Source organism: Rhinolophus sinicus, chromosome 6 (genome assembly GCF_057876585.1).
Source record: "Rhinolophus sinicus isolate RSI-liver-muscle chromosome 6, RSI-T2T, whole genome shotgun sequence".
Lineage (NCBI taxonomy): Eukaryota > Metazoa > Chordata > Mammalia > Chiroptera > Rhinolophidae > Rhinolophus > Rhinolophus sinicus.
Genome location: NC_142506.1, coordinates 38,029,991 through 38,057,732, shown reverse-complemented (window position 1 = coordinate 38,057,732; position 27,742 = coordinate 38,029,991). Strand labels below are relative to the sequence as shown.

Genomic DNA, 27,742 nt, shown 5'->3' with positions numbered 1-27,742 from the left:
CTAGGGAGCTCTCTGGGGTCTCTATTTATAAGAGCATTAATCCCATTCATGAGGTCTCCACTCTCATAACCTCAATAGCTACCAAAGGCCCCATCTTCTAATATCTTAGGTGTTAGGATTCCAACATAAAAATTTGGGGGAGACACAAACATTCAGACCAATCAGCAGAGGCTTTGAAAGGATGGCATGATCTGATCTACATTTTTTATTTGGCACTGTACTGCATAACTGTAGACATGGAGAGAACAGTAAGGAGGTTTGTAATAAAGGTGAATGATGATAGTTTGTATTATGCTAATGTAAAACAAATGAAGAAGGAATGATTCAGGACATGTTTTGGAGGTGCAACAAATAGGACTTGTCAGTATGCCTGGGGAAAAGAAAGAATGACTCCTAGGTTTTTGACTTGAACAATCAGCTGGAGGGTGGTACCATTTTCTGAGAGGTGGAAGTTGGGTAGAACTAGGAATGTGGTTGAGGGAGGGTACTTTGTCTATACTGTCCCTCTCTCTAGACTGCTTTTCCCTTTATCTTCACCTAGTTAACCTCCTCCCAATCTTTGGACCTCAGCTCAAATGTCACTTTCTTTTTTTTATTTTTCAAATGTCACTTTCTTTAAGAAGTCCTTTCCTTGACTACACAGTTCAAACCAAACTTCTATATTAAATACATGCTCTCTTGGTACCATGTATTTTTCTTTAGTACCTGTGCTATGTTGCAAAAGTGGACACTAACATGCTGCCTCTGTTGTTTCTGTGAATGAGGACATCCTACCTCATCCAGCCACCAAGCAGACCCTCCAGCTGACCAGAAAGGTATGAAAGAACCCAGCTGAGTAGACCCAAAGTAGAACGACCCAGCCCCCTCATAGAATGCTGAGTTAGCTAAAAGACTGTAAGCCACAAGGTTTTGTGGTGGTTTGTTATACACCAAAAGCCTCAGTTGCAATTTCACATGTATTTGTTTGTTTGAGTAGTGTCTATTCCTCTAAGAGACTGTGAGCTCTATATGAGGAAATATCACACTCTTCTGATGTTAGATTACCACTCCATGCTCAGAGCTCAGAATAATATCTGGACTACACCAGGCATTCAATAGATAACTTGTGAAATGAATGGAAGGGGGGAAGAGAGAGGTGTACACTATAACATGATAGAATAAGAGGTGTTCTATAAAAAAGGCAAAAAAAAGACGGGACATACATTTGTCCAAAACAAACTTTTATCAGTACAAGGTGCTGAGAAATATATGACAAAAATTAAATTTCCTCTGCATCCAAGAGCTCAAAGTCTAGGCTACAGGAGACAAAACAAGATCAACAGAATATACTGCAGAGGAAGGGGTCTTCTCACTGCCTGGAAGTGTGGCAGTTGTCAAGGGAGGTTTCTTGAGAGAGACAAAGCTTGAATTTCATCCTAAAGGTATTTACTTGGAAGAGCAGCATAAATGCAGGCCAAGAGGGCCGAAAGGACATGGATGTTCCAAGCTAAGAAGTCTCCCATTTATTTTTCTCAGGGAACTGCTATGGTTTAAATGCTTCACCTAGTCAAACACTAACGCCCTTCAGAGTGGGGAACCCTTCTTATCTTTGAATTATTCCCAGTGTACAACAATCTTTTCTACGAAATAGGAACTCAATAAGTAGTATTTGCCGAATAAATGAAAAGTTAAAGATGAGGCGGTAAGCACTGCTCCTCCCAAAGGCAGCTTGTAAGAGCCTACATTTTCAGATTCGACACGGAGAATCCGACAAGTTGAGCAGTTCTAAGACTAAATGTCTCATAAACAGAGACTGCACCCCACTGGTCTTTAATTTTGCGTTTCCCTTTTAGAGACTGGTGGATTGGCTCGGAATTGTCCTTTGTTCACAGAGCAGCGGGACAGCCGAGACCAGCGCTGGGTCAGCGCTGCTCTCCAGATGGATGAAAGGCGGCGCAGAAGCCGCTGTCTACCGCGAGGTGCAGATACAGGAGACCCGCAGGAGCGCGCGGCAGCGGACGCCACCGCCCCCGGCCGGCCCTGGCCACTCGGCCCTCCTGGCGCCCTCGTCGCGCTCCTACCTAGTCCCGCTTCGGCCGCGGGGGCGCGCGCAGGGTTGCCGTAGAAACACCAGGAAGGCGTGGCGGCGCGTGGGGCGGGCTCTCGGGCTCCGGCGGCAGCCGCTCGCGCCCCAGCGCACGCCGCTACGTCTCAGCGCTCCGTCGTTGGGCCCCAGTCCAGGGTCCCCTCCGTGGGCAAGGCAAAAGATGCTGAGGCGCAGCTTGGAAAACCGGTAACAGCCACGGGCCCCCAGTTGCCCTGGGTACCCCACACGCGAGGGCTTGGTGGAGGGAAGCGGAGCCTCTCTCCAGCGCCGAATCCCTACCCGGGGCCCGCTGCTGCGCTCTGGGGCCTACCTCCCCGGGCTGCAGCGGGCCCGGAGGCTGCGGGGAGCCCGGGAACGGGCCGGCTGTCCCCGCGTTCAGGCTCCCCGGGCTCCGGTCCCCGCATTGCCGCGGCGGTGCAGATGCCCGGGAAGCAGCCGGACGCCCTGCCTGAGCTGCCAGCCGCCACCCCGCAACGACGCGGCGGCGAGGACCAGGCCTCTTCGTGTGCCTACACTGTCGGGATATTAAGGCCAGGCCCGATTGGAGACAAAGAGGAGGGGAATCCGCCTCGCAAGAAGCTGCAAAATGCCCCGGAATGTTTGCATATCAAATTAACGTGAAGATGAAGCCATCTCGTCCCTAATAATGATTTGCTTTTTGTGTCACCTTTTTCTCTAGGGACGCTCAAACCAGACAACTGCAAGATGCTGTCACAAATGTGGAGAAGCATTTTGGAGAGCTGTGCCAAATCTTTGCTGCTTATGTGCGGAAAACTGCCAGACTGCGAGACAAAGCAGACCTCCTGGTGAATGAAATTAACGTGTATGCCTCTACAGAGACCCCAAATTTAAAGCAGGGCCTGAAAAACTTTGCTGATGAGTTTGCCAAACTTCAGGATTATCGACAAGCAGAGGTATGGAACGAGGTCAGAGTGTCATTGTTATGAATGAGCCCTGAAGTAGTGGATGAAGGAACCATGAAGACTCACTTGTCATCTGCAGTGGTGAACACACTTGATAAACCTACCTTTTCATGTCTGTAACACTGTGAGTCTATTAAAGGCAAGCTTCCTGTGATTTTACTGTTTTCAAATTAAATTTTAGGATGTCTTGTGGTCCTGAATTTCCCCATTTCATTTCCCAAATTTTGGCCAAGAGGTGGCTGTTTACAGGGGTAGTCATGTAGAAGAAAAGGAACATTTGTTTTGTGTGTATGTAAGTATATTTTAAAGTATGTCTGAAGATGGAAAATGTTGGGAATGATAATGTGAGTGAATATATGATGAATAGGCAAGAGATCTTTGCTGCTTCTGTGCTCTGAAAAGTTGACCAATGTTTCATTGGGGGGAAAAAACCATTTATGTATTATGGATGCAAACCAGTAGTGAGGCTTTGTGATTTTTTTCCTTGGTGGGAGGGAAGAAGATGGTGGTGTAACTGTTTTCTTTTTAAAAGCCCTATTTATTCCTTTAATGCCTCATAAGCATTTTCACTTGTATCTATATTAGGTTTCAAGATACAGGTTAACTTGTCAGAAGTTGCCCAATTAGAGCTGCATTGCTTCTTTGGCACTTTTCTCATCAGTGCTTTTGGTCCTTTCTTAAAGCTTAAAAGAAAAAATTCAATTATCAATAAAACCCACATAAACAAAATGAGTATAATGATTTTTGAAACTACAAGTGCTATTCATTTAGTAGTAATTACATTTGGGTGTACTTTTTAGAAAAAGTTGTCATATTTTTTCTGTAATAAGCAACTCATATATAACTGGGGACTTACTATTTCAGAAATAATTTATACTCACAGATAATCCTAAAATCTCATCTTAGTCAGTAATTTCAGTAGCCGTTTCTAGAAAACCTTTATGCTGTTTATCAAATAGCAAAGTGAATTGATTTACATTTGTTCTCCTTTTAATTTCCCTTGTTTACCAAATGGTGGAGGTGCTAATGAACAATGAATAAAAGGTACATGACAAAAAGAACAGAAATAAGACTTGGATAATCCTTACACTGTAATCAGTGTAAGGATTATTGAAAGTGGTATCGATTAAACTATCCTGAATATTTATGATTTTAAATTTAGTATTTCTAATATTTAAATGCTCAATAAGAATTATTTTGTTTTCCTAAAACTCTTTTAAAATGAAAGTCATATACATTTTATTTATAGAAGCTAGAGAAAAATCAATATGAAATGTACTTACTGTTATATCATCAAATGTACTCACAAACATGTATCATCAGAAAAGGCTTTTTTCCTGCTACAAAAATAATACATGTTAATTTTAAATAGGTAAATACATGTCATCTTGTGTTATACCTATCCTGAAAAATTTTAACGTCCAAGAATTATTTTTCTTATGCTGTATACTTGCTTTAAAACAAAATCCATTTCTTTAGTGCCTTCCCCTAGTGCTATTAGTAAAAGAAGTAGCTACTCAAAATGTGATAAAAATTGTAATGTTTAAGAAAATCTGTTTAATTCTAAATAAGAGATCAGTTATACAGTTTGACAGCTTAGCGATACTTGAAACAATTTATCATGTTTTCTAAGCATTGATAATTTACAAATGGCTTGGGGGGGTGGGGGACACAGCTAATAGTGTAGTATTAAGCTTTCTTGTTTTTGAGGATTGTGTTGCTTTAAATGTTTCCAATATGCTGTATCTTTCAGCTTTGATTTTCTTATCTGGAAAGTTGGGCTGTTACATTTTGGCTATAATGTATATAAAGTATCCCATACAGTGTGAAACACACTAAAAGTGGTAGCTATATTAAAATTTGAAATGTCTTAAAACTTACCCCAAAGCTACTACTTTGAGATAGACATGTTATATAGAGATGATGGTGTGGCAAGGATGAACTCCTTGGAAACCTGAGACATTGTCTTGTCATATTGCATACCAGGTGCTTTTCTGCTTTTATTGTTACTGTACAGCTTAACTGTACAGTAATATGTTTTTTAATATGTTTGAGTTTAGATTTGGAGTCTTATCAATTTCTGGTGATTATTCTTTTATTTATGAAGGTAAGTTGAATGGTGACCTTCAGGTTAAACAGCATAGGTTTTATTTCAGAATTAAATTTTGACATGTCTGTTTCTTTTCAGTTATATTTTATAATAATTTTTCAATAGGTTGAAAGACTTGAAGCCAAAGTAGTTGAACCATTGAAAGCTTATGGAACCATTGTAAAAATGAAACGAGTAAGTAAATTCATTATTTTTCTATTATTATTAGGTATTCTGGCAAAGAATATAAGGTTACCAATAACTGTCCTTTCAATAAAAAGTACAAAGTAGTATTTAGTCATTTTTATACAGTCTAAAGCTTACTAAGTATACTGTATACTGCAACATAAAGCATTTTATTATGGCAGCTTTAAAATATTTAATATTTATAGTCATGCAGAATATATAAACAAATTATTTTACTAAATAAATATAAGTTTATACTTTTTTTGTTTTTTTAATTGGGGAAGGGGAACAGGACTTTATTGGGGAACAGTGTGTACTTCCAGGACTTTTTTCCAAGTCAAGTTGTTGTCCTTTCAGTCTTAGTTGTGGAGGGTGCAGCTCAGTCTAGGTCCAGTTGCCGTTTTCTAGTTGCAGGGGGCACAGCCCACCATCCCTTGCAGGAGTCGAACCAGCAACCTGGTGGTTGAGAGGACGCATTCCAACCAACTGAGCCATCTGGCAGCTCAGCGGCAGCTCAGCTCAAGGTGCTGTGTTCAATTTTAGTTGCAGGGGGCGCTGCCCACCATCCCTTGTGGGAGTAGTGGAATTGAACTAGCAACCTTGTGGTTGAGAGCCCACTGGCCCATGTGGGAATCGAACCGGCAGCCTTCAGAGTTAAGAGCATGGAGCTCTAACCGCCTGAGCCACCAGGCCGGCCCAATAAGTTTATACTTTTGTTTTAAAGCAACCAATAGCATGTAGACTAAAAATGAGTGTGACAAAGTTTTTTTTATTGAGGTATAGTTGACATAGGATATTAGTTTTAAGTGTACAACATAATGATTCGATATTTGTATATACTGTGAAATGATCATAAGTCTAGTTAACATCCTTCACTATACATAATTACAAAAATATTTTTTGTGATGAAGGATTTTAAGACCTACTCTCTTAGCAACTTTCAAATATGCAATACAGTACTATTAACTATAGTCAACATGCTATACATTACATCCCCGAAGTTCTACTTTTCAAATCAACTTTATTGAGATATAACTTACATGTAATAAAATTCTCCCATTTTAAGTGTTCATCGAGTTTTGACAAATGTGTATGTATGTATATATATGCATGTTTGTTTATGTGTATATATATTTATATATACATATATATACACACACACAGAGGGTGCCAAAAAAGTGTATACACATTTTAAGAAAGGAAAACTATTAAAATTGTAATACTCAATATATACCAATAACAAGATGAATACAAGTCATGTATACACATTTTTTTGGCACCGCCGGTATATATATATACATACATATATATAACTACCACCACAATAAAAAATTTACACATATATTTATTTATATTTATATGGTTATAGTTTTGCATTGAAATTATCTTGTCTGTGTTATTTTGAGAGGACACTAAAGCACACGTGTGCACGCACACACTAATCATGCAATAGTAATAATTCCTTTGGTAATGATGCCTGGATCAAACAAGGACCACTCTTCCATTCTTAAAACAGAGTGTGTGTATTTTATTTCTTAAATTATAGATTTTTATTAACAAAAAAAATGCCTATTTGTAGGATGACCTCAAAGCAACATTAACAGCAAGGAATCGAGAAGCTAAACAGTTAACGCAGTTAGAAAGAACACGTCAGAGAAACCCATCGGATCGACATGTTATTGTATCCTTTGAATTTTGGTCTTTTAAAAAACATTTTGTAAGGTGTGCGGTACAAAAGTAAATGTGTATGGAAATTACGCATTTCTACTTTTAAATATGCAGAGAATTTGAAGATAAAGGTTGAAAGAAACATGCATTTATGAATTCTCACTATAGAAATTATTTTAAAGAGAATACATTACCTAATTCAGTCCCCTTATAGTTTTCCATGATATTCAAAAATAAAACTCATAAATGTAGATGTTTTTATAAAGAATAAATTCAAACTTCTGAGTTTTTACATAATGACTAAATATTAATTCTAAAACTTAAAGATCTGTCATTTATCATAATACATATACATCAGTGCTGTCTGTCTTGCTTTTAAGAAAAGGAAAAATAGTTTCTCCATTATAATTCCCTTCACCTGTGAAATCACAATTAATAACTTCCAGCCAAGACCCTCAGGAGACTCGAGTATAGTTGATTTCATAGCTGGACACAAAGGGATCTAGAAGGGAGTGTCTACTGTAACATGGTTCTGTTAAGAATGACTATTGCTTAAACTGGAATGTACCTTGTTCTTAACTAAATAGAAAATAGTGTCTGGTAAATTGCCAGCAACTAGGATAGGTATAATTGTATAGAAAGTACTAACTGATCCTGCTGCCTCTTTTTCCCATTCCTATGTCTCCCTCCTACCTCCTTAAGGTTTTTACTGCCCAGCTCAGCCAGAAACCACATGAGGAGTGGCTCTTTGGGGGCATTTGAGGTTCCAGAACACCTCCATTCCTGAGGGGAATCCCTTGAGCAGTGATTTGGGGCTACGCCAGTTGCCTGGTCCTCCTTCCTTTGGACCAAAGGTACATATGCCCAACCTTGTAATAAACAAAAATGGGCAGCCACAGGGCTGGGACTACCCATTGGAGGCTGGGACAGGAACATCTGGACAGTAGTTGAGGCTTACGATCTGCAAACTGGAGATTAGAGTATGGGTTTTAAGCAAGTCAGACCAACCAAAGAATGCTGCAAAATTTATGACTGACAAATAGGGACTAAGGCAGAGGCCAGGGAAAGTCACTAGTTTTTAAGAATTAAGCCAGAGGTCAAAATTTTGTTGTTTTGTTGTTTGGAGGGGAGTATATGAAGGCAAAAAAATGTCACATCTGGAATCTTGAGCATTTGGCCAGGTGGAATCGGGAATTAGTATGGACACTCAACACAGAAATGAATCTATTCTTAAAACAAAGGGGTTTCTGACTTAGATGTTCTTCTTTAAACACTGCTGTGGAGGATATAGTTTTGTACTGTAGATGAAGCAGGTCTGTAGGTTCACATGGAATGGAAAATGCAACAGCTGAATAGATTAGTGCAATAGGTGAATTGCTATGTTCATTGGAAAAGATCTGTGAATCCAGTGAATTCTGACAACCCGAGACAAGTAAATAAAGGACAATCTACATATAAATGTTATATGTGGGTGTGTATTCAATCATAAATCATAGAATATTTACCAAGATAGACCCTTAAAATTCATTGCACTATTCAAAATAAGCATGTTAAAGTTCAATACATAAAATAAAATGGAGTGGCTCTGGTACAAGAGGATGGGGTAAAGAAGAATCCCAGGGCTCTGCCTACTCACCTCCAAGGTCTCTAGTGGCTTCTAACAAGCTGCCTGTGGCACAATTTGTAAAACACCAATCTGGCTCATCATTTTATAAGCCATTTTGCACTCATGAGTACTTTTATTAAATATACTGATATTCACAGTCTTCTTATAGTATTTTAATCAAAACCATTTCCTACACAAATTGGTACATTATAGGATTTTGAAGAATTTTCAAAAGGAAGAAATCTGTGTCTTCTTTGATAAAAATAGCTGTGTGACTTTAGGTAAGTTGGTGGAATAAGAGGATTTGAGACTTTAGGAAATGAATAATAGTTGCTGGAGGGTGGTAGATTAAGATACCGATGTTCTAGCTTTGACTTCTGCTTCCCCACTCTTTTCTAGTTTAGCCAAATATACCTACTACCCTTCCAAATTTTAAAATTGTCAATAAATGGGAAGGGGAAGACATAAGTCAAAAGGAAGTAGTTACAACAATTGCATGAGTTACATGTAGTGAACAGTATTAGTCTTCTTGAATATGCTCATTAGTAAAAGGTTAACCTGCATCTAACTGTTAGACATTTTTTCAAACTGGTAAATCTTCAAAGGTGCTCTAATTTATTTTTGAATTTCCTGTGATGAAGTTATATTTTTTAAAATCCTAAACCCAGTAATATAATTATTTTTGGTTACTGGTTATGATTAAAGTTAAAAGTTTTTATGGTTTTAAAAAACTTTACACCCTATATGGCAAGCACACACACAGAGGTATAAATGAATATATTTTTAAATGCTTAGGATATTGAAATTGTGTTTGAATTTACGTTATTGTAAGTTTATATATCCAATATAAAGTTACAATTAATGTACAATCTAATTGCAAGAGTATATAATTCTATAAAAGTATATGGTTTTAATTTATTGAAAATAATTGTTCTCTTTGAAATGTATTTTTTCCTTTATGAAAAATTTCAGTCACAGGTGGGTAAAAAAGTGGTGTGTCGAGATGGAGCCTTTATAGTAAACCCTTTTACTTGTTTCAATTTATAAATTTTCTTGAAAAAAACAAAGCAAGGACTAAATGTCAGAATATTATGTCACAAAACATTGATGATAGATGCAAATTTTTTCCATGAATTAACTATTAATGATTATATGTGATACTTTTGAGCAAATATAATACTAGTATAGGAAACAAAACTTTATTAGAATTGAAACAGAAAATTGTGCTGTCTTTTAAAATCTCTCTGTTACTGTTTAACAAAAAATCTGAAACATTTTTGGGCAACTATTGTCCTAAAGGAAGAGCTGCTTTAAGAGATATACATGATCAAATTGGAAACATTCTGCATGTTACAGTACTGTAGCCACTAGCTATATATGGCTATTGAGCTCTTGAAATGTGACTAAACTAACTGAGAAATCAGATAAATTTTAATTAAGTATAAATGGCTGCATGTGGCTGGTGCATATTACAGAATTAGAAACATTTAATACATTTGGAGAACTAGAAAACTGGAAATAAATCACAGGACCTTTCTATTTTGGGGAGACAAGGTTAAAGGGGAGAGAGAGTCAAGAGAAAAAGAACAGTATGATAGATGGCACAGTGAGACAGGTGAAAGCAGTAGAAAATGAAGCAAATAGTTTTATAGTAAATTATTCAAGGGTGATTTAGGGGAAAAATCGTTTTGTAGAAAGTGAGTTTTGATTTGTTTGAGATCATGAATCATTTAACTTAATAGATTTAACGTTCTTTTTTCTGCATGTGCTTATTACATATTTTGTTTTATGTGGCAAAACATATTATTGAACATTTACACTGTTATGCCTTTATATCAAAAAATCAATACTGCAATGGTAGCATTTACAAATAGATTTAAAAGAAGGGATTCTGACTTAATTTTTTTATTTTTTGTTGGGTACTACTGTGTAGGCAGAAACTGAATTACAGAGAGCTACAATGGATGCTACCCGAACAACTCGTCATCTGGAGGAAACTATTGACAATTTTGAAAAGCAGAAAATAAAGGATATAAAGGTAATAAAGTAACTGTTAAGGTCCCGTACATGTTTTTTAGTCTTTTTATTTCAATTTATGAAAATTACTCTGATTTTTTTTTTTAGCCTATAGTCTGTATGAAGATATTATAAATAAAAATGCATCAAATGTTATTTTCTTAACGAAACAATGGTATATAAACGGGCAGAGTGAGTGAGTGCCTAATTCCCTATTACAATTCCTACTACCTGGTATTTCCTGAAGCAACAGAACATGGAGTGAGGGACACAGTGGAGGGTACACAGAGAAAAGGGCTTCCAAGTTTTTCTCTTTACCTGTTACATCTTGCCCCTGGAAAAGGGAAGTCTCCTGGTGGTCACAAAAAAAGAAAGATAGGAAGACACCCACTTTTTAAAATATTGATATATAATTCATATACCATACAGTTCACCCATTTAAAATGTACAACTCAGTGGTTTTTAGTGTGTTGATATATAGAAACATCACCACTCAATTTTAGAACACTCTCATCACCTCAAAGACCTAGTACACTTTAGCTTTTACCTCCCTGCTCCTTCGACACCTCTACTCCAGCCCTAAAGCAACCACCTCTAATCTCATGTCTCTGTGAATTTGACTATTCCAGACATTTCATATAAATGGAATCCTAAAATACATGGTTTTTGTAACTGGTTTGCTTCACTTAGCATTATACTTCCAATGTGTATCAGTACTTCATTCCTCTTTACAGCTGAATAGTATTCCATTGTATGGATATTGTCACATTTTGTTTATCTGTTCATCAACTGCTGGACATTTGGGTTATTTCTACCTTTTGGCCATTATGAGTAATGATATAAACATCCATATACAAATTTTTGTATGGACATATATTTTCATTTCTCTTGGGTATACACCTAATTGAATTGCTGGATCATATGGTAACTATCTTTAATCATTTGAGAAACTGCCAGTTTTCCAGAGTGGCTGCATCAGAAGTATATGAGGGTTCCAAATTTATCTGCATCCTCACTAATATTTGCTGTTCATTGGACTTTTTCATTATAGTCATCCTAGTGAGTGTGAAGTAGTATCTCATTCTGGTTTTGATTTACATTTCCCTGCTGATGCTTATTGGCCTTTTTTATGTCTTCCTTGAAGAAATGTCTATTCAAATTTTGTCCAATTTTATTTTAGTTGGGTTGTCTTTTTATTACTGGTTTGTAAGAGTTCTTCATATATTTTGATATGAGTCCCTTGTCAGATGTATGATTTACATTATTTTTTCCCATTCCATAGATTCTTTTTACTATCTTGATGGTGGTGTTCCTTGAAGCATAAGTTTTGAATTAAAATCCAATGTATCTATTTTTTCTTTTGCTGCTTCTGTTTTTAGTGTCATATCTAAGAATCTAGTCATATCTAAGAATCTACTGCCAAATCTGAGATCATGAAGATTTATCCCTGTGTTTTCCTAACAGGTTTTGTTGTTTCATGTCTTTGATCCATTTAATTTTTGTATATGGCGTGAGCTAAAGGTTAAACTTGATTTCTTTGCACATGACTATGCAGTTGTCCCAGCACCATTTGTTGAAGAGACTATTCTTTCTCCACTGAATAGTTTCAGCACCCTTATTGATTTTTTATTATTTTAAATATTTATATCAGTTGACATGATTTTGTTTCTGGACTCTCATTTTCTTTCATTGACCTATGTCTTTCCTTATGCTACTACCACTCTATCTTGATTAGTTAGCAATGCTTTATAGTAAATTTTAAAATCAGGGTGTGTGTTTTTAACTTTTTGCTCTTTTTTATGATTGTTTTGGCTACTCTGGATCTGTTGCAACTCAGTATGAATTTTAGAATCAGCTTGTCAGTTTCTGTAAAACTGTCAGCTGGGCTGATAGGGATTGTATCAATTTGGTCAATTTGGGGAGTACTGCCATTTTAAGATTAATTCTTCCAATCCATAAATATGGGATGTTTTCCATGTTCCTTAATTTCTTTTAACAATGTTTGTAGTTTTCAGAATATAAGTTTTGTGCTTCTTAAACTTTTTCCTAAGTATTTTAAATTCTTGATGCTATTATAAATGAAATCGTTAACTTAATTTCATTTTTTGATTGCTCATTGTCAATAATAGGCTTTGTACACTGATCTTATATCCTGCAACCTTGCAGAACTCATTTATTAGCTCTAATAGTTTTTTAGTAGATTGCTTAGGATTTTCTATATACCAGATCATGTCATCTGCGACAACCTACACTTTTAATGCTGACCCCCATGACTCTAGCAAACTCTCAGAAATTAGTTCCAGAAATCAATACCAGAGTCTGTTAGTGCTCTGAATCTCTGTTCTGTATGTCCTTCACTACTCATAACTGTACTACCATGTTTGAGGTGGGGTTTAATCGACAAGTCCATCTGAATTTTGGTTAACAGCATTAATCAGCAAGATAACACAATTTTTAGATGAAGAGTTTTCATAGGAACCTTGCAAAGAATTTGTCTTTCTGAGAAAAGCTGGTATGGAGCTTAGTGTACAGAATGTAGAAGACAAATCACAGTCCCATTTGTTTCCCAGGTAATAGGAAAAGTCACCAGCTATAATGGTGAGTGTCAAGGGAATCTCAGATTTACAAAAAGGATCTTGACCAGGGGTCACTCCTAAACAGATAGGGACAGTTCAGTATGTGGTAAAGTAGCTAACATGAACAAGAAACATCTTCTAAATTTAATTTTTAATAGCTTTATTTTTCTTATAAAAATCACAATTTTTTAAATAAAATTGAGAAAAATATAATAATCCCACTAATCAGAAATAGTGTTTTGGTTTATATCCTTTCAGACTTTTCTGTGTAAGTATAACAACAACACACATTTCTTAGGCATTGACTATGTCCCACATTCTAGGTATTTTATGTGGATAAACTTCATGTACTCCTCATAACATCTTTGAGGAAGCTAATATTATTTCTAGATAGTTATATTACTCCTACACAGTTAAATGGGACACTATATGTGGCATCTCTTTTTAAAATTTAATATATCAGGGACATACTGTGCTAAGAAACAAAGATCTACGAGTATATTGTCCTTTTTGGTATCCTAGTATTTTGCCATATGGATATACTAGTTTATTTAACCAGTCCTTATTGGTGGACGTTGAGGTTATTTTTGCAGTTATAGATCTTACTGCATCATTAAACCTCAGCTTTTTTGCTGGCCCGTTTATTCTTTTGGGCTAAATTACCAAAAGTGGTACTTCTGATTCAAAGAGCACATACTTTCAATTTTAATAGCTATTTTTAGACTTCTGTCCACCAAGCTCAAACTAGTTTACATGCCTACAAAACCTTGCTTGAGCACTCCAATATAATGATTAGTAGTATTTTTAAAAGCCCATCTACTAGGTGAAAAATTTAGTGTCTTAATTTGCATTTTTACTACTATTGAAGCAGAGTATTATTTTCATATACTTAACGACATATTTTATTTCTTCCTTAGTAAATTACTCACGCTTATCCTTAGCCTATGTTATTGAGTGTTGGCATTTTTCTTGTTAATTTGTAGAGATTCTTTATATTTAGAAAACTAACCTTTTATATTAAATATTTAGAAAACTAACCTTTTATATTAAAGAGAAGATATGTTCCAAATGTATTTTCCCATTTTGTTGCTTATTGTGTGTTGCCGATTTTAAAGTTTTATTTTTGTTGCCAAATCTATTGGTCATTTTGGTTTCTGCCTTGGTGTCATGCTTAAAAAGGTTGTTTTCATCCTCAAAATTACATAAATATTTACTTACATTTTCTTCTGATATTTATATGACTTTTTGTATTTTAAATATTTAAATATTTTATCTGGCAGGTGTGTTTTACATATGGTATGAGGTAGATATCTAACTTTATTATGGATAGAAAGTTCTTCTGACATCATTTATTGAATAGCCTCTACTTTGGAGAGCTGTTATTTCCCCTTTATTTGCCAAAATAAGGCAATTTATAACTTCTGTTAAATATCCTGCTTGCTAATTAAACTAGATAGAGGCTTTAATATTAATATTAGGATAAGGAACATTTTCTAATTTAACTGGTTTACTTCTTGAGCAATAAAAATACCTAACTTGTATTGAGTACTTACTCCGAGCCCGTTACCATACTATACCTTTTCTTGAATTAACTCATGTAATCCTTAAGGCAAAACCTATGAGGTTGATACTATTGTTATCCTCATTGTACAGACGAGGAAAATGGGGGGAAAGAACAGATAAACTGTTTAATATTACATAGCTGGTATGTTTCACTCATGATTTGAACCCATGTTTATCTTAATCCACAGTACATATTCTTAAATACTATGCTATCCTTCACAGCATACTTGTGGATGGGTAAAGAATTTCAGATTAGCTCCCCATCCCCCACCAATAAAAATGATGTGCCTTCTAGTCACACAAAATGAAAAAGGGGGAAACAAAGTAACTCATTGATGCCTCTGTCCATGACCATACTGACCCACTCCAGATAAGCAGATCACATAAAATCATTGAAAGTTAACTGTATTTAAGGAAAATTATTTCTAAATATGATTGGGTCCTACAAAATTCCACCACGTTTCTAGTGACTCACCGCACCTATTTTATTTTAAAACATAATGCTTTTCATGTTCTTTCTTATACCAGTAGTCATCTAACCTTATTCTCCCTTCTGCCCGTTTTTGGTTGTTATATGAAATTCTAGCTAGAAACATAAGAGTATAACTGGCAGATTTCCTCCTCATTGTCCTCAGGGATATAATTCTCCTTTGTGATAATCTTTAGGCTTAATGGCTCTTTGGTCAAAAATTCCAAATCTAAGACTAGCTTAGCAGTGCCACTGATTCCCCATCACTGTTTCTCACATAAACAGTATAAAAAATTAACACGGGCATTCCCATCTTAAAGAGTTATGTAAGTTTTGTCAAGAAATAAGTTCAAACCACAAAGAACTACACCAAAGTATCAGAAAACTTAAGATTTCCCCCATCTTCCATATAGTAAATAATAGTCATTTATAAATTAAATATATGCTTTTTTTAAAGTGCCTTTTTATCACTAACTGAAACTAAATTCTGAGATTGGAAAATGCTACAGACTCAAAGTTGATCACTGTCTTAAAATGAGAATGTAATACATTCTCTTTTCAGAGGATATGAATAAACAAATAATGTATCTTTCTTTAGTGACAGATATATATCTACGTATTTTTCAGGGCTTATAAACTACAGGGAGTGTAACACCTATAAAATGCTAGTATTAAAGAATTGTTAGTTCAGAGATGACATAACATTCAGAGATTTTCAGCATCAGTTATTTAATAACATTCAAATATTTGAAAATGTTTAAATGTTTGCATATTCCACAAAGTTACTGCAGTGGAATAATTTGAATTAAGCCTAAACCTACAGATTTAGGTGTAATAAGGTTGTAAATGTTTGGATTTCACTAGTTATTAAACAGTGTGATGGTCTATTAAAGACTTAGAATGTCCATTTGTAGAAATATTTAAAAATAGGAGATAATACCCCACTTATTTGAGTGATTTAAACTTAATCTCTTACTTGAGGCTATTTTATTTCTCAGGTGCATTTATAGAGTAAGGCAAACACCTCTTCTCTCTCCATGTAAGTACAGGCATATCTCGGAGATATTGCAGGTTCAATTCTAGACCACTGCAATAAAGCGAATATTACAGTAAAGCTAATCACATGAATTTTTTGGGCTTTCCAGTGCATATAAAAGTTACGTTTATATTATATTCTCTTAGGTGTGCAATAGCATTTAAGTCTAAAAAATGCTGTCATCTGAGCTTTCAGAGGGTCATAATCTTTTTGCTGGTGGAGGATGGTCTTCAATTTGTAAAAAGTAACACTATCTGTGAAGCATACTAAAGCAAAGCGCAATAAAATGAGGTATGCCTGTACAGACATCCACATAAGTGAACAGAATTGAGTATTTGACATTCTACAATATATATTCGCCAGCTCCCTCTACTCACTTTCAACAAGTCGCAGGGCTTATTCTCTAATTCTAAGCCTAATTGAAAAAATTTCTGTTCTAGCCTTGAATAAAGTCGAACTATGTCTATATTTAGCTCTTTATTTACTAAATGTAGAGAATCTTTAAGATTCAGAAGGAAAGATGTAAGCCTGTGCTTGATTGTTCCTGTTACCTAAAATGAGCTGCAGACCAAGAATCTACAACTAGGGATCCTTAGTATTTTGGCTGACTGACTCCTAGTTCTGCTGTTTACCCTCTAGGAGTTTCCATGCTCCTAAAGGGCACCTGACTCATTCTAGCTAGCCAACTATCTTAGGAAGACTGACAACTAAGAGACTAAGTCCCAGCCCTAGTCAAAAGCCATTTCACCTCTAAGATATTGCTGGGTATCAGGAGGTTCTTGGTGTGAAATCCAAGATTGTATCTTATCATCATGTTGTTGTCAGTTGCCAGTCCAGTTTAACAGAGCCCTCTATGACCTATATGAAGTGATAGTAAGAGTCACTATTAGTCATATAGTTCTGAGTCTCTTATCCCAGAGTCCAGTCAGAATGACATCTGTGCTTGGCAGCCCAGAAGGGATACTTTCAACTACAGATGTTTCCATTGAGTAGCGATCAGAAGCCTGTTAGTACTTCATTAAATATTTTTTCAATCCTTAAGAAAGAATAGAAATGGAGAAAACACATCACAGGACACTGAGGGATATCTGCATGGCTGTCTTCCAAGGGCAAGAACACTCCTGTCTGGTGGTTAACACGGAACAGCAGGAATAAGGAAAACAGGTACCGTGTTTCCCCGAAAATAAGAACTGCTGGACAATCAGCTCTACTGTGTCTTTTGAAGCAAAAATTAACATAAGACACAGTCTTATTTTACTATAAGACCAGGTCTTATATAATACCCAGTCTTATTTTACTATAAGACCGGGTCATATATTCATTTTTGCTCCAAAAGACGCAGTAGAGCTGATTGTCTTATTTTTAGGTCTTATTCTCAGAGAAACACGGTATTTGACTGTTGCCTGTGGCTTAGCCCCTCCCTTTTCTCTTGCCCCCTTTAAGTAGAATGTTTGGTTCTTATTCTGCCCACTTCTCTCTACATTAATGCTCTGATTTTTCATTTGATAAGGGACAAGATAATTAACAAAAGGGTAAGATCCTATTTTACTGAAAACTTGTCTGCTTTGTATCCTTTCCCTACCTACCAATTATCTTACTTCTGCTTAGATCAACATGCACATCATTCTTTGCTCATGATCTTCCTTGTCATAAGTTGTCATCATGCTCATAGAGATTACCTGCAGTTTATTAGTGAAGAAAATGACTGTACCCAGCAAGAACAGCACAGTATAATGAGCAAAAGCTATAACTTTTGAGGAATCAGATCCAAGCTTGAACATTCTAGCTGTGAGCAGCATTGGGCACATCATATTATTTATTTATAAGCTAGAAAGTGCTTTGCAAATGTATGCTGCTATTATCAGTGGTAGGAGTATCATTATTAACAGGGAATTCAGTTATGGTTAGAGAATATAAGTAACATAATCAGAAATATGAAGGATATAATTCCTGTTTAAAAAACATTGTTGTTTAAACTAAAATCGATTAGAGTTGCTAAAATACCAGCTTCAGAACTGAACTGCTTTATCTAATACTTATAGGCATGTGGTAACAGACTAAATAATGGCACACATTTTAGTTATCTTTTTCTTTATCACATATATCAACAACAAGATGTAAATAGAACTAAGAAAATAAATTGTGAGATAGGACATATTTTGTTTAATTTGAAGATTTTGCTGCAAAAGGTCTTTAAAGGCAACTATTTTTATTATTTCCTTTTTATACTTTATTTGCCCTGTAGAAAAACAGATAACCTATTTCAGAAAATGGCAAGAATATAGTAAGGAATAAATTTACTACATTCACAAAGAAATTTTTATATGATTGTTTGAATTCAAATCTTTGTGTTTTTTAGGCTATATTGTCAGAATTCATCACTATTGAAATGTTATTTCATGGCAAAGCTTTAGAGGTCTACACTGCTGCCTACCAAAATATACAAAAGATTGATGAAGAAGAAGATTTAGAGGTAGGACTATGTCTATCTTAGCTCAATTCTTCTATTAATATGGAAATGTTTAAAAGAGAGCATTTGTTTGGTTAAAAATATCTTTATTTAGAACACTACAATGGTTTAGTTGTTATTGTGTGCAGTCCCAAATAGCTGAACTTTTATGATTTTCTATTTATTTTTAATTTTTCAGTTTAACCATGGTAAAATTCTGAAAAATTTTAATTTTTCAGTATAACCATAGTAAATTATAATCTGAATAAAGCCATTACATGAAATGTATCATTTTGACTGGTGATTTAAGTCACTTACGTGTGCTAAAAATAACATTCACTGATTTGAGCTAACATTTGAGTGCACAGTACCCTAAGTTTCTTTCACTTCTCACACAACCCTGTGAGGCAGGTGCTATTATTCTCATTTACAATACAGAAACAGGTTTAGAGGCTTAAATAACTTGCCCGTGGCCACTTAGCTAATAAATAGCAGAATCGGGATTCTAACCAGTTTTGTATGACTTAATCAGTCAACTATGAAATAAGTGTAGTTTTATATATAAATCTTGCTTTGTACGGACAGTTAAATGCAAATAAATGTGACTGGTCAGCTAACATTAGAGTAATTAAATATCAAAGCCTGGCTTCAATAAGCATATCTGAAGAGTAAATGTCCTACCCTCTTACCTTCAAAGAGAGGGAGAAAAAAGGCACAAAAGTATTTTTTGCTGAAATATTCAAGACATACTTTGTACATGTTATCTCTATAGAAGTGGAAAAGGTCATGTATTCTCAAGATATAACCAGAATTCTGTATTAAGTGATAGAATTTGGGAGTGTCTGTCATTTGACAATTTTGAAGATCCCAATTTTTTTTTTAACCTAACTATCCACAGAAATCCCTTGGGTCTTCTTTTCCCATTAGTTCCAGGAAACTTACTACAGTAAAATCTGATTATAGCTTGACTAAAATGAAGGCACATGTTTTTAGTATGTGTATATCTTTTCCATGCCAAAATCTGTCTCACAGTTTTATATTATTTATGCATGCGCATGATATTTCTGTTTACTGGTTGTCAATGCATGACTTCCTAAGTGTCCATTCTTTCCAAATATTGAACCTAAAGTTTCTTAATTTTCACTCCTTTTCATGTCCTATTTTTAAAAAAATATATTAAGCTGTCATTTTAAAAATAAAATAGCAAATATTTATATAGTGATTACTTTGGACCAGCTACTATCTATGTACTTTGATTATATTATTTTAATCCTCCCATCAACTTTGATAAAAATACTTATCGCCCTCATTTCTATGGATAAGAAAACTGAGGCACAGTGAGGTTATGAAACTTCCCAGAGGGTCCCATAGCTAAGTAACATAGCTGGTAGCCAAACCCAGAAGCCTTACTACAGACAGTTTTTATCTTCTCTGCACTATACTGCCAGAAAAGTGGTTCTCGATGAGTGACACAAACCATTTCCTGCGTAAACAATACTGCATTGAGTAGCAGGTTCAAAACTGATCCCCCACTTTTCCTACAAGACTGGAGTCCCCTTTACAAGTACTTTCAGTCTCCTTTTTCTATTAATAATTCTCTTGGCATGCCATTTCACTGACTCTAAAGTTTCTTCAAGCCTTTTGTACCCTAAGATTTTCCTTCTCATTCCAGGGGTCATAGGTATCTTTTTTGTCATACTTCCATTACAACTTCTTTTACCACTGCTTTTAATCAGCTACATAGATAGCTTGTGGGAGGAGAGATTCATAAAAAACTAAAGCTCTCAGGACTATGTGGTAGATGTGTTTTTGAGTATCAACTTCACCACTTTCCCGGTGGGAAAATATTGAGCAAGTTAACACTTCAGCATCCTACTCTCTAAAATGGAGATGGTTATAGTACTTACCTCATAAAATGTTCATTCAACAATTGTTTACTGAACACCTGTTAAATGCCATTCTAAGTGTTGAGAATTTAGTATCATAAGTTGGAAATGGTCCAAGTTGTCAAACGAAACTTAAAAATTTACCAGGGAGTTCAGATATTAAAGTAATATACTGTGTAACTATTTAAGTTTTATTATGTGACCAGTCCCAAATAGTCTGCTGTGGGTGTAATGTGAACGGAGGATTCTAAATAGCCTTAAGAATCAAAGAATGATTTCTTAATTAGAAGCTTAAAGAACATATAGGAGGATGCCTGACAACAACTTTTAGGCAGAGGGTACAGCTAGATACATAGAGGTCCTGAGGCATAATGAATTATAGGCATAAACTATTACTATTGTATCATACAGAAATTGTGAGAAGAGGGAACAATCTGGGGAGAGGTGTAGAACCAGGGGAAGTAAAATTGTATCATATAGGTACCAAGAAGAGGAAGGATCCCTTAAAGACAAGATTTGTTGGAATCACACAGAAAATATACAGGGAGGGGCAGAGATATAATTTGCTATTTTTCTTAGGTAGTCCGTGCTTTATAAGAACTGCCGAGACATTCTGGCAGCAACTACTCTTTTGCAGTTAGGCATCTAGGTATATCACAAACCATCTTACCTTATTTGTTCTTCATATAAAAAGTATTATCAGGCCTATTTTGTCTGTGCAGTAACTTCAGAGCATATTCAGATCTTGAGACACTCCTAGAAAAGATCTGGACCATACTGGAAAACGCATTATTGCCAATAAATTAATATTCTGTAAACCTGTGGTTTTATAGTAAGAGATTAATTTTAATACTTAACTGGTTTAGACTTTTATCCCAAGGGCTGTATATTGTCTTTCATTTCCCACTTTTTAACTTCATTTTGCTAGAAAAGTTAAAAAAGGAATTTTGTTCTAACAAAAATATATCCATTCTAAATACCAGTTAATAAGTCCTCTAGTTTTTGTATTATTCCAGGATGCCAGTGTTCCATGTCTGGAATCAAAATATAATTGGGTCCTTAGTATCTTGCTGAGTAACCTAACCAGCATGCCTGAATTACCCTAAAATACAAGTCTTGCCTCTTAAGTTTCATCCCTTGATTCCTTTTGTTCCGTACTTCTCTAAGGTTTAAAGAAATGTGTAAAGACATCCTCTAGTTTGTCTTCTTTTCCCAAAAACATGGGGATTAAGTTCATATTAACATCTTTAATTTACTAGGTTACTGTCTTAAGCTAGGAAGTTACCAAGATAGAACAGTGCTCCTTGCTCTAGAGGAACTTAAAACTAGTTGTGGAGACAGATGTGTATCGTAATTACAAAACAGTGAGATGAAAGTTGTACTGAAGTACTGAAGGTATGAACAGTAGGAGCTACTGACTAGAGAATAGGGGAAAGTAGAAGACGGAATTTGACTTAACTCTTGAAGAATGAGTAAGTTTACTGAAATTCCAGGATGAGGAACCAGCACTGCAGAGTCAGACTATAACATGTTCTGCCCATAGGTATAGAGGCTAGAAGTGAAGCGTGATGGGTAGGTTTGGGTGATTTACTTAAGCCTTAGTTGTCACCTAAGGCATCTGGACTCTGGGTAGTCAGGAGCCACAAAGGTTTTTTGTATAGGAATTACATTTTGGTCTTTAGTAAGATAAATCTAAGTAAGCTATGAAGAAAAATGTAGAGTCAGAAATTAAACTATAAGTACCTCAAATGAGAAGTTTAGGGAGAATGCCCAGGCTTCTAGCTTGGTCTACAAAGTATATGGTAATGTCTTTCATTGTAAAGATGACTCTAGAGCTACACTGTCCAGTATAGTAGCCACTAGGCATATGTATTTAAGGTTAAATTAAAACAAAAAACTTAGTTCCTTAGTCACAGGAACCACATTTCAAGGGCTCAGAAGCCTCATGTGGCCTTTTTGGATAGCACAGAGAGCAAACATTTCCATCATCTCACAAAGTCCTATTGCACAGTGCTGGTCTAGGAGAACAGAAGGTAACTAGCTGGGAGCATAAATATGGCTACCAGAAGAGAGTCTACAGAGAATTGGTTGAAGGGTAGCAATTAAACACTGTATAAATAAGATGTTCAGAAAAAAGTGTCAAAAAAGGAAAAGTGGCCTGAGGAATACCTTTACAAAATATTTACGGTGTAAGCAGTAAAAAAAGAGAGATGTGAAGAAATAAGACAGCTAGCACATATGTCTGTACATAAAAAGAGTTTAGCGATGGGATGAATGGAAAATATGTTTCAGGACAAGATGAAGACAAAAAGATGATGTTAGTGATTTTGGGCAAGAGAAATTTCAGTGGAAGGTGAAAGCCTAATTGTAGTTTATTGGCGAATGGAGATGAAGTAGAACATTTGAGAAGTTTTTTAAGAACTAAAGTTATACCTTGAAGTAAATAAAAATATATATAAATATCTTGAGCTTGTTTGCTGGGAGAGGGACCCTGTGAAGAAAGCTTTTGTGGGTTGAAATTTTGGACAAAGGAAAAATGCACCTTAGAAAGAATCAGAATGACATTAAAGAAAAAGATGGGGTGATGACTTGAGAAAGGAAGGAAAGTTGAGCAAACTCACATCTGATTTCTTCCCCCCCCCGCCCCCCCATTTCTCTAACATACAAACCTTATTAGTCTCTATGTTAGAGAAATAGGGGAAAAGATAGGGAGGTTTAAAGTGGTAGGATTTGGAACTACTGCTTTAAGGAAAAAGAACTGACAAGTAATGGCATTTAGATCCTAGAGAGATTGGAATCCATAAATTATAGTGGCCCCAGTTTACTCTTATGTTATGTACTATAAAACTGCAGTGACATTAGATTTCTAAGAGTTGAGGATAGGCAGAACAGAAAGAATCAAAGTCTTGACCTGCAGCCTCCCCACTGGCTTGCATATTCTTTGAGGGTAGGAACTTTCACTTTACCCCCCAGCAAAATCTCTGAAGTGACTGTTTCAGGACCCATCATCATCTTACATCCTTCAAATAGAATTTTGTAGCTTTCCTCTTTACAACTTAAAATATTTTTTTTTTATTTTAAATTTACAGTAAGTAATTGAAATTTTGTCTGGGGGTGTCGGGAGGGGGGACATTGCTTAAAAAAAATCTTAACTGAAAGGAATTTAATATGGCTTTCTAGATTTACGTTGTTTAGTATCTACTTTATAATGTTGTTTTATCATTCCAACAGGTTTTCCGAAGTTCTCTGTATCCACCAGATTATTCATCTCGTTTAGATATTGTAAGAGCAAATTCAAAGTCGCCTCTTCAGAGATCACTGTCCACTAAGTGTGTATCTGGAACAGGACAGGTGAGCTAGAAACCGTAATTTGAGCTGCTTCCTTTGGAATTATTCAGTACTAAAAATGTTTCCCTTAAGTCATATGACTTAATATAACCTAGCCTCTTACTCTTACGTAAAATACTAGATTGCACTAGGTGCGGCTGTTACATTATTTTGTATACTATAACACATACTCCTAAAGCAGAATACTTGAGAGCAAAGGGAGAAAGGACAGAATACTATTCTAGATTTGTTCTCTGGTATATGAAGAGCACAGATTCTGAAGTCAAACTGACCAGGGTATAAGTCCCCCATCACAATTTAATGGAAATTATACCTAAAAAGGGCTTTTCCTGAACATTATCCCAGATCCAGAAGCACAGATCTTTTAAGTAAAGAGCCAATATTCTCATTTCTTTTATACCCAGAAAGCCTCAGTTACCTGGTATCTAGAACAGGTCCCTTTTTCTCTTAAGGGACCACAGAGGAAAATATCAGGTTTTGTGGGCTATGTGGTCTCTGTCCCAACTAAAAGCAGCCAAAAACAATATATAACAAATCAATATGGCTGTGTTGTAATAAAACTTTATTTTAAAAAACAGGCAAACTGGGCCATAACTTGCCAACTCCTGATTTAGAGAGCTATGCCCTTTTTCATATCTTGCCTTCAGAATTTTAAATTGAGCAAAATATTTTCAAAATGTAACTTTTATGTAAATTTAACCCAACACCTTCTATTTTCATTTGACTCTCCCTAAGCATTTATTTACTGTTTTATATTTATGCATCTCTACAAAGTTTTGACTATTTAGAGCTAATGATGTTACCTAAGTTAGCTAACATGTATGTAGCACTTTAGAATACATTATCCCAGGATTTTTCAACCTCAGCACAATTAACTTCGAGGCAGAAAATTTGGTGGGGAGAGGGGAGTACTGTCCTGTGCATTGTAAAGATGTTGAGCAACATTACTAGTCACTACTGACAAGATGCCAGTAACACACACAAACACACACACCCAGTGTGACAATTAACAGTGTTTCCAGACATTGCCAAATGTCCCCTGGGATGTCCCCTCAGAAAGGTTTGAAATAAGATGACCTAAGTGGTAACAGTAGAACTTAAAGCCAAGTGGTGAATTCAGATTCTCAACTCATTCCATGTAAATAACAGTATTTTTAAAATTTTTATATTTCAACTGCCTAGTTGAAATATCTTATTTTTGCCATACCTTTGATGATTCTCAAATGTGTTTTTGCAACCCAAGAATTATTTAACCTAAAATATTTTTGACATTCATAATATACTGAAACTATACTTTTCTCTGAAAGTACTGGTAGCCAACTGAAATCAAATGGTCAATTTCACGTTTTTATTAAAAAATAACATAAATGAGTAAAAAACCCTTTTGACTGTTTTCCACCTTAAAATACAGTAATTCGTAGGAAATTTTCATCACTAAAATGATTACTTATGGACATGTTTTATGTGCCCTTCTCTGTAAGGGTATATTAAAAAGATACCAATCATGTAAAAATATTTTTAAGTTAGAATGTTTAAAAATGTTTTTTAACAGGTATCCACCTGTCGACTAAGAAAGGATCAACAAGATGATGATGAAGAGGATGAAGACTTAGATGTAACAGAAGAAGAAAATTAATTTTCTTAAGTAAACTCTGAATTTCCATTTTTTCTTAAATGACTTGGAATCCAGAATTACTAAATTGCAAAACTTTATACTGGCTTCATACATTAAAACCTCAAAATGAAATTTACTGGACATGGAAAATAATTAAAGGAAATTTACGCTGACAAAAACGAAGGCTTTAAAAACTGTTCACACCAGTTTTGAACATCCTGTCTAGCAGTGTATTTTTTTTATAGGTTCCGTTTAAAAAAAGAAATAATTACACATTTCAAAAGTATTTCATATTAATTAATGCACCATACCTAGTTGAGGTTGTAATAGGAAGTAGATGACAAAAAACAAAATACTTAACAATTGCACTTGCTTCTTTTACGTTAAGACACCATGCTTTCATTACCAGAAAGGGGTCCTAGATAGTTGTTCTGATTAAATGCAAATTCTATTCTGTAAAGCCTTAATTAAAAAACAAGTCTTTTTTTCCATTATTTTTTTTCCACTTTTACTACAACCTGAAGTTTCATCATTTAATACATAAACTTACTTTTTAACAAGAGAATAATCACTCTTGATTAAAGCTAATGGGAACCTAGGATATCAGTGTATTGCAACTATACAAAAAGCATAAATTTTAGCTTTAAAAAGAAAGCTACATTCAGCCTGATTCTGGTTTTAAAACAAAACTGTCATACTAAAGCTATACATAGTACTACAACTTTTGGAAAGCTGTAATTTGGTGGAATGTTGCTTAGAAAACATGGAAAACCATAAATCACTAAAAATTCTATAAAAGTTTTACCAAATTCCCATCTAATAAATGAGTATACATTCTTATTCCTGAAAATGTAAAACAATTTCATCAGAGCCTTTCAGTCTGTCTGATTTTGTTTCTTTGGATGGGGAATTATACTTTATTTCGTGGATCCCAGTCAGGCACATAAATATTAAGAAATTTATAAAATTTGGGAAAACAACAAAGAGCAACTATTTGTAACAGAAAAATACTTTCTAGAAGGCTTTTTTTGACTTTATTATTCATGGTTCTCTTCTTAACAAAGCACTGCTTCCTGAGAATATAATTGATAAAATTACTTTAGTAATTTTAAATAAAATATTCATTAACTTTTAAAATATTTAAAACATTTAAAGATTCTCAATAACTTGATATTCTTAAACTGAGGATATCAGGATATCATTGCATTTTTATTTTCTTAAATTTGGTGTTGTAGTTGGACAGAAAAAACAGGGTTATACTATTTCTTTTGCTGCTTACTATAGCAACTCATTTCTCTTGAGCATTAACTGCCCTATCTGTAAAGTCAAAATAGCATCTGATATATAAAGCAATCAGTAAATAATTCTGATATAAAATGCATGATCTGCCTATCTCAAAGAAATATTTTAAGGACAAAAGGAATACTATACATAGTAATACCTTCATCAATGTAAAAGTAAGTTTCTTTTAAACCAGACAGTTTGGCAAACTTCTTAAAAGGCTAGACAGTAAATATGTTTACAATAAATGGGCGAAGAGACAAAAGCAAGGCTATTACATGGGTACTTATATAACCATTTAAAATGTAACCACCTTTAAAAATATGAAAACTTCTTTTAGCTTTCTTGTAAAAAAACAGGCAACCACCCTGACCAGTTACTTAGCCTATAGGCCTCCATTACTTATCTCCAAAATCGATTTGTTATTAAGGTTATTGGGATTAAGTGATATAGTTAATTCATGTATAATTACAGATCATAGATATATAGTATCTAATGCAGCTCAAAAAATGATAGCTAACATTTAAAATACATGGAGGTGACAGGGTCACCACTTAATAGGTGATAAATGGACCACTGCTCTTGACACTGTTCTCAGTAAGTGACACTGTTCTCATTAAGTGATCAAAGTACACTCCTAACATGATTCTTACCTACCTGTTGGTTATGGGATTAAGTTTACTTTCTAGACATCTATATTTTTCACATATCCTCTAGACAAAAATGTTTAAGGTAACTAAAATGGCACTGATGGTATTAAAGAACAATATGCCCCTAGTGTACCTAATATATCTGGGAGTGGGAGAAAGGAAACAAAATTGGCTATGAGCTGATAATTATTGAATCTGGATGATGGGTATATGAGGATTTAGTACACTATTCTCTTTTGTGTTTGAAATTAGTGGTGTGCTGGTAAGCTGGCTCTCTGGGATATAAAGCGCCCTG

The 27,742-nt window shown here is 35.1% G+C and overlaps 1 protein-coding gene across 1 annotated transcript; it reads left to right on the top strand.

Annotated features, from left to right (window-relative positions):
• Window positions 1-1,984: 1,984 nt before the first annotated feature.
• Window positions 1,985-26,386, top strand: CIBAR1 (CBY1 interacting BAR domain containing 1). The gene is made up of 8 exons (XM_088799059.1): window positions 1,985-2,272; window positions 2,766-3,000; window positions 5,225-5,293; window positions 6,864-7,013; window positions 10,492-10,596; window positions 18,578-18,691; window positions 23,785-23,904; window positions 25,454-26,386. The coding sequence occupies exons 1-8, from the start codon at window positions 2,247-2,249 to the stop codon at window positions 25,535-25,537; spliced, it is 903 nt and encodes a 300-aa protein (XP_088655185.1). The 5' UTR covers window positions 1,985-2,246; the 3' UTR covers window positions 25,538-26,386.
• The last annotated feature ends 1,356 nt before the right edge of the window (window positions 26,387-27,742 follow it).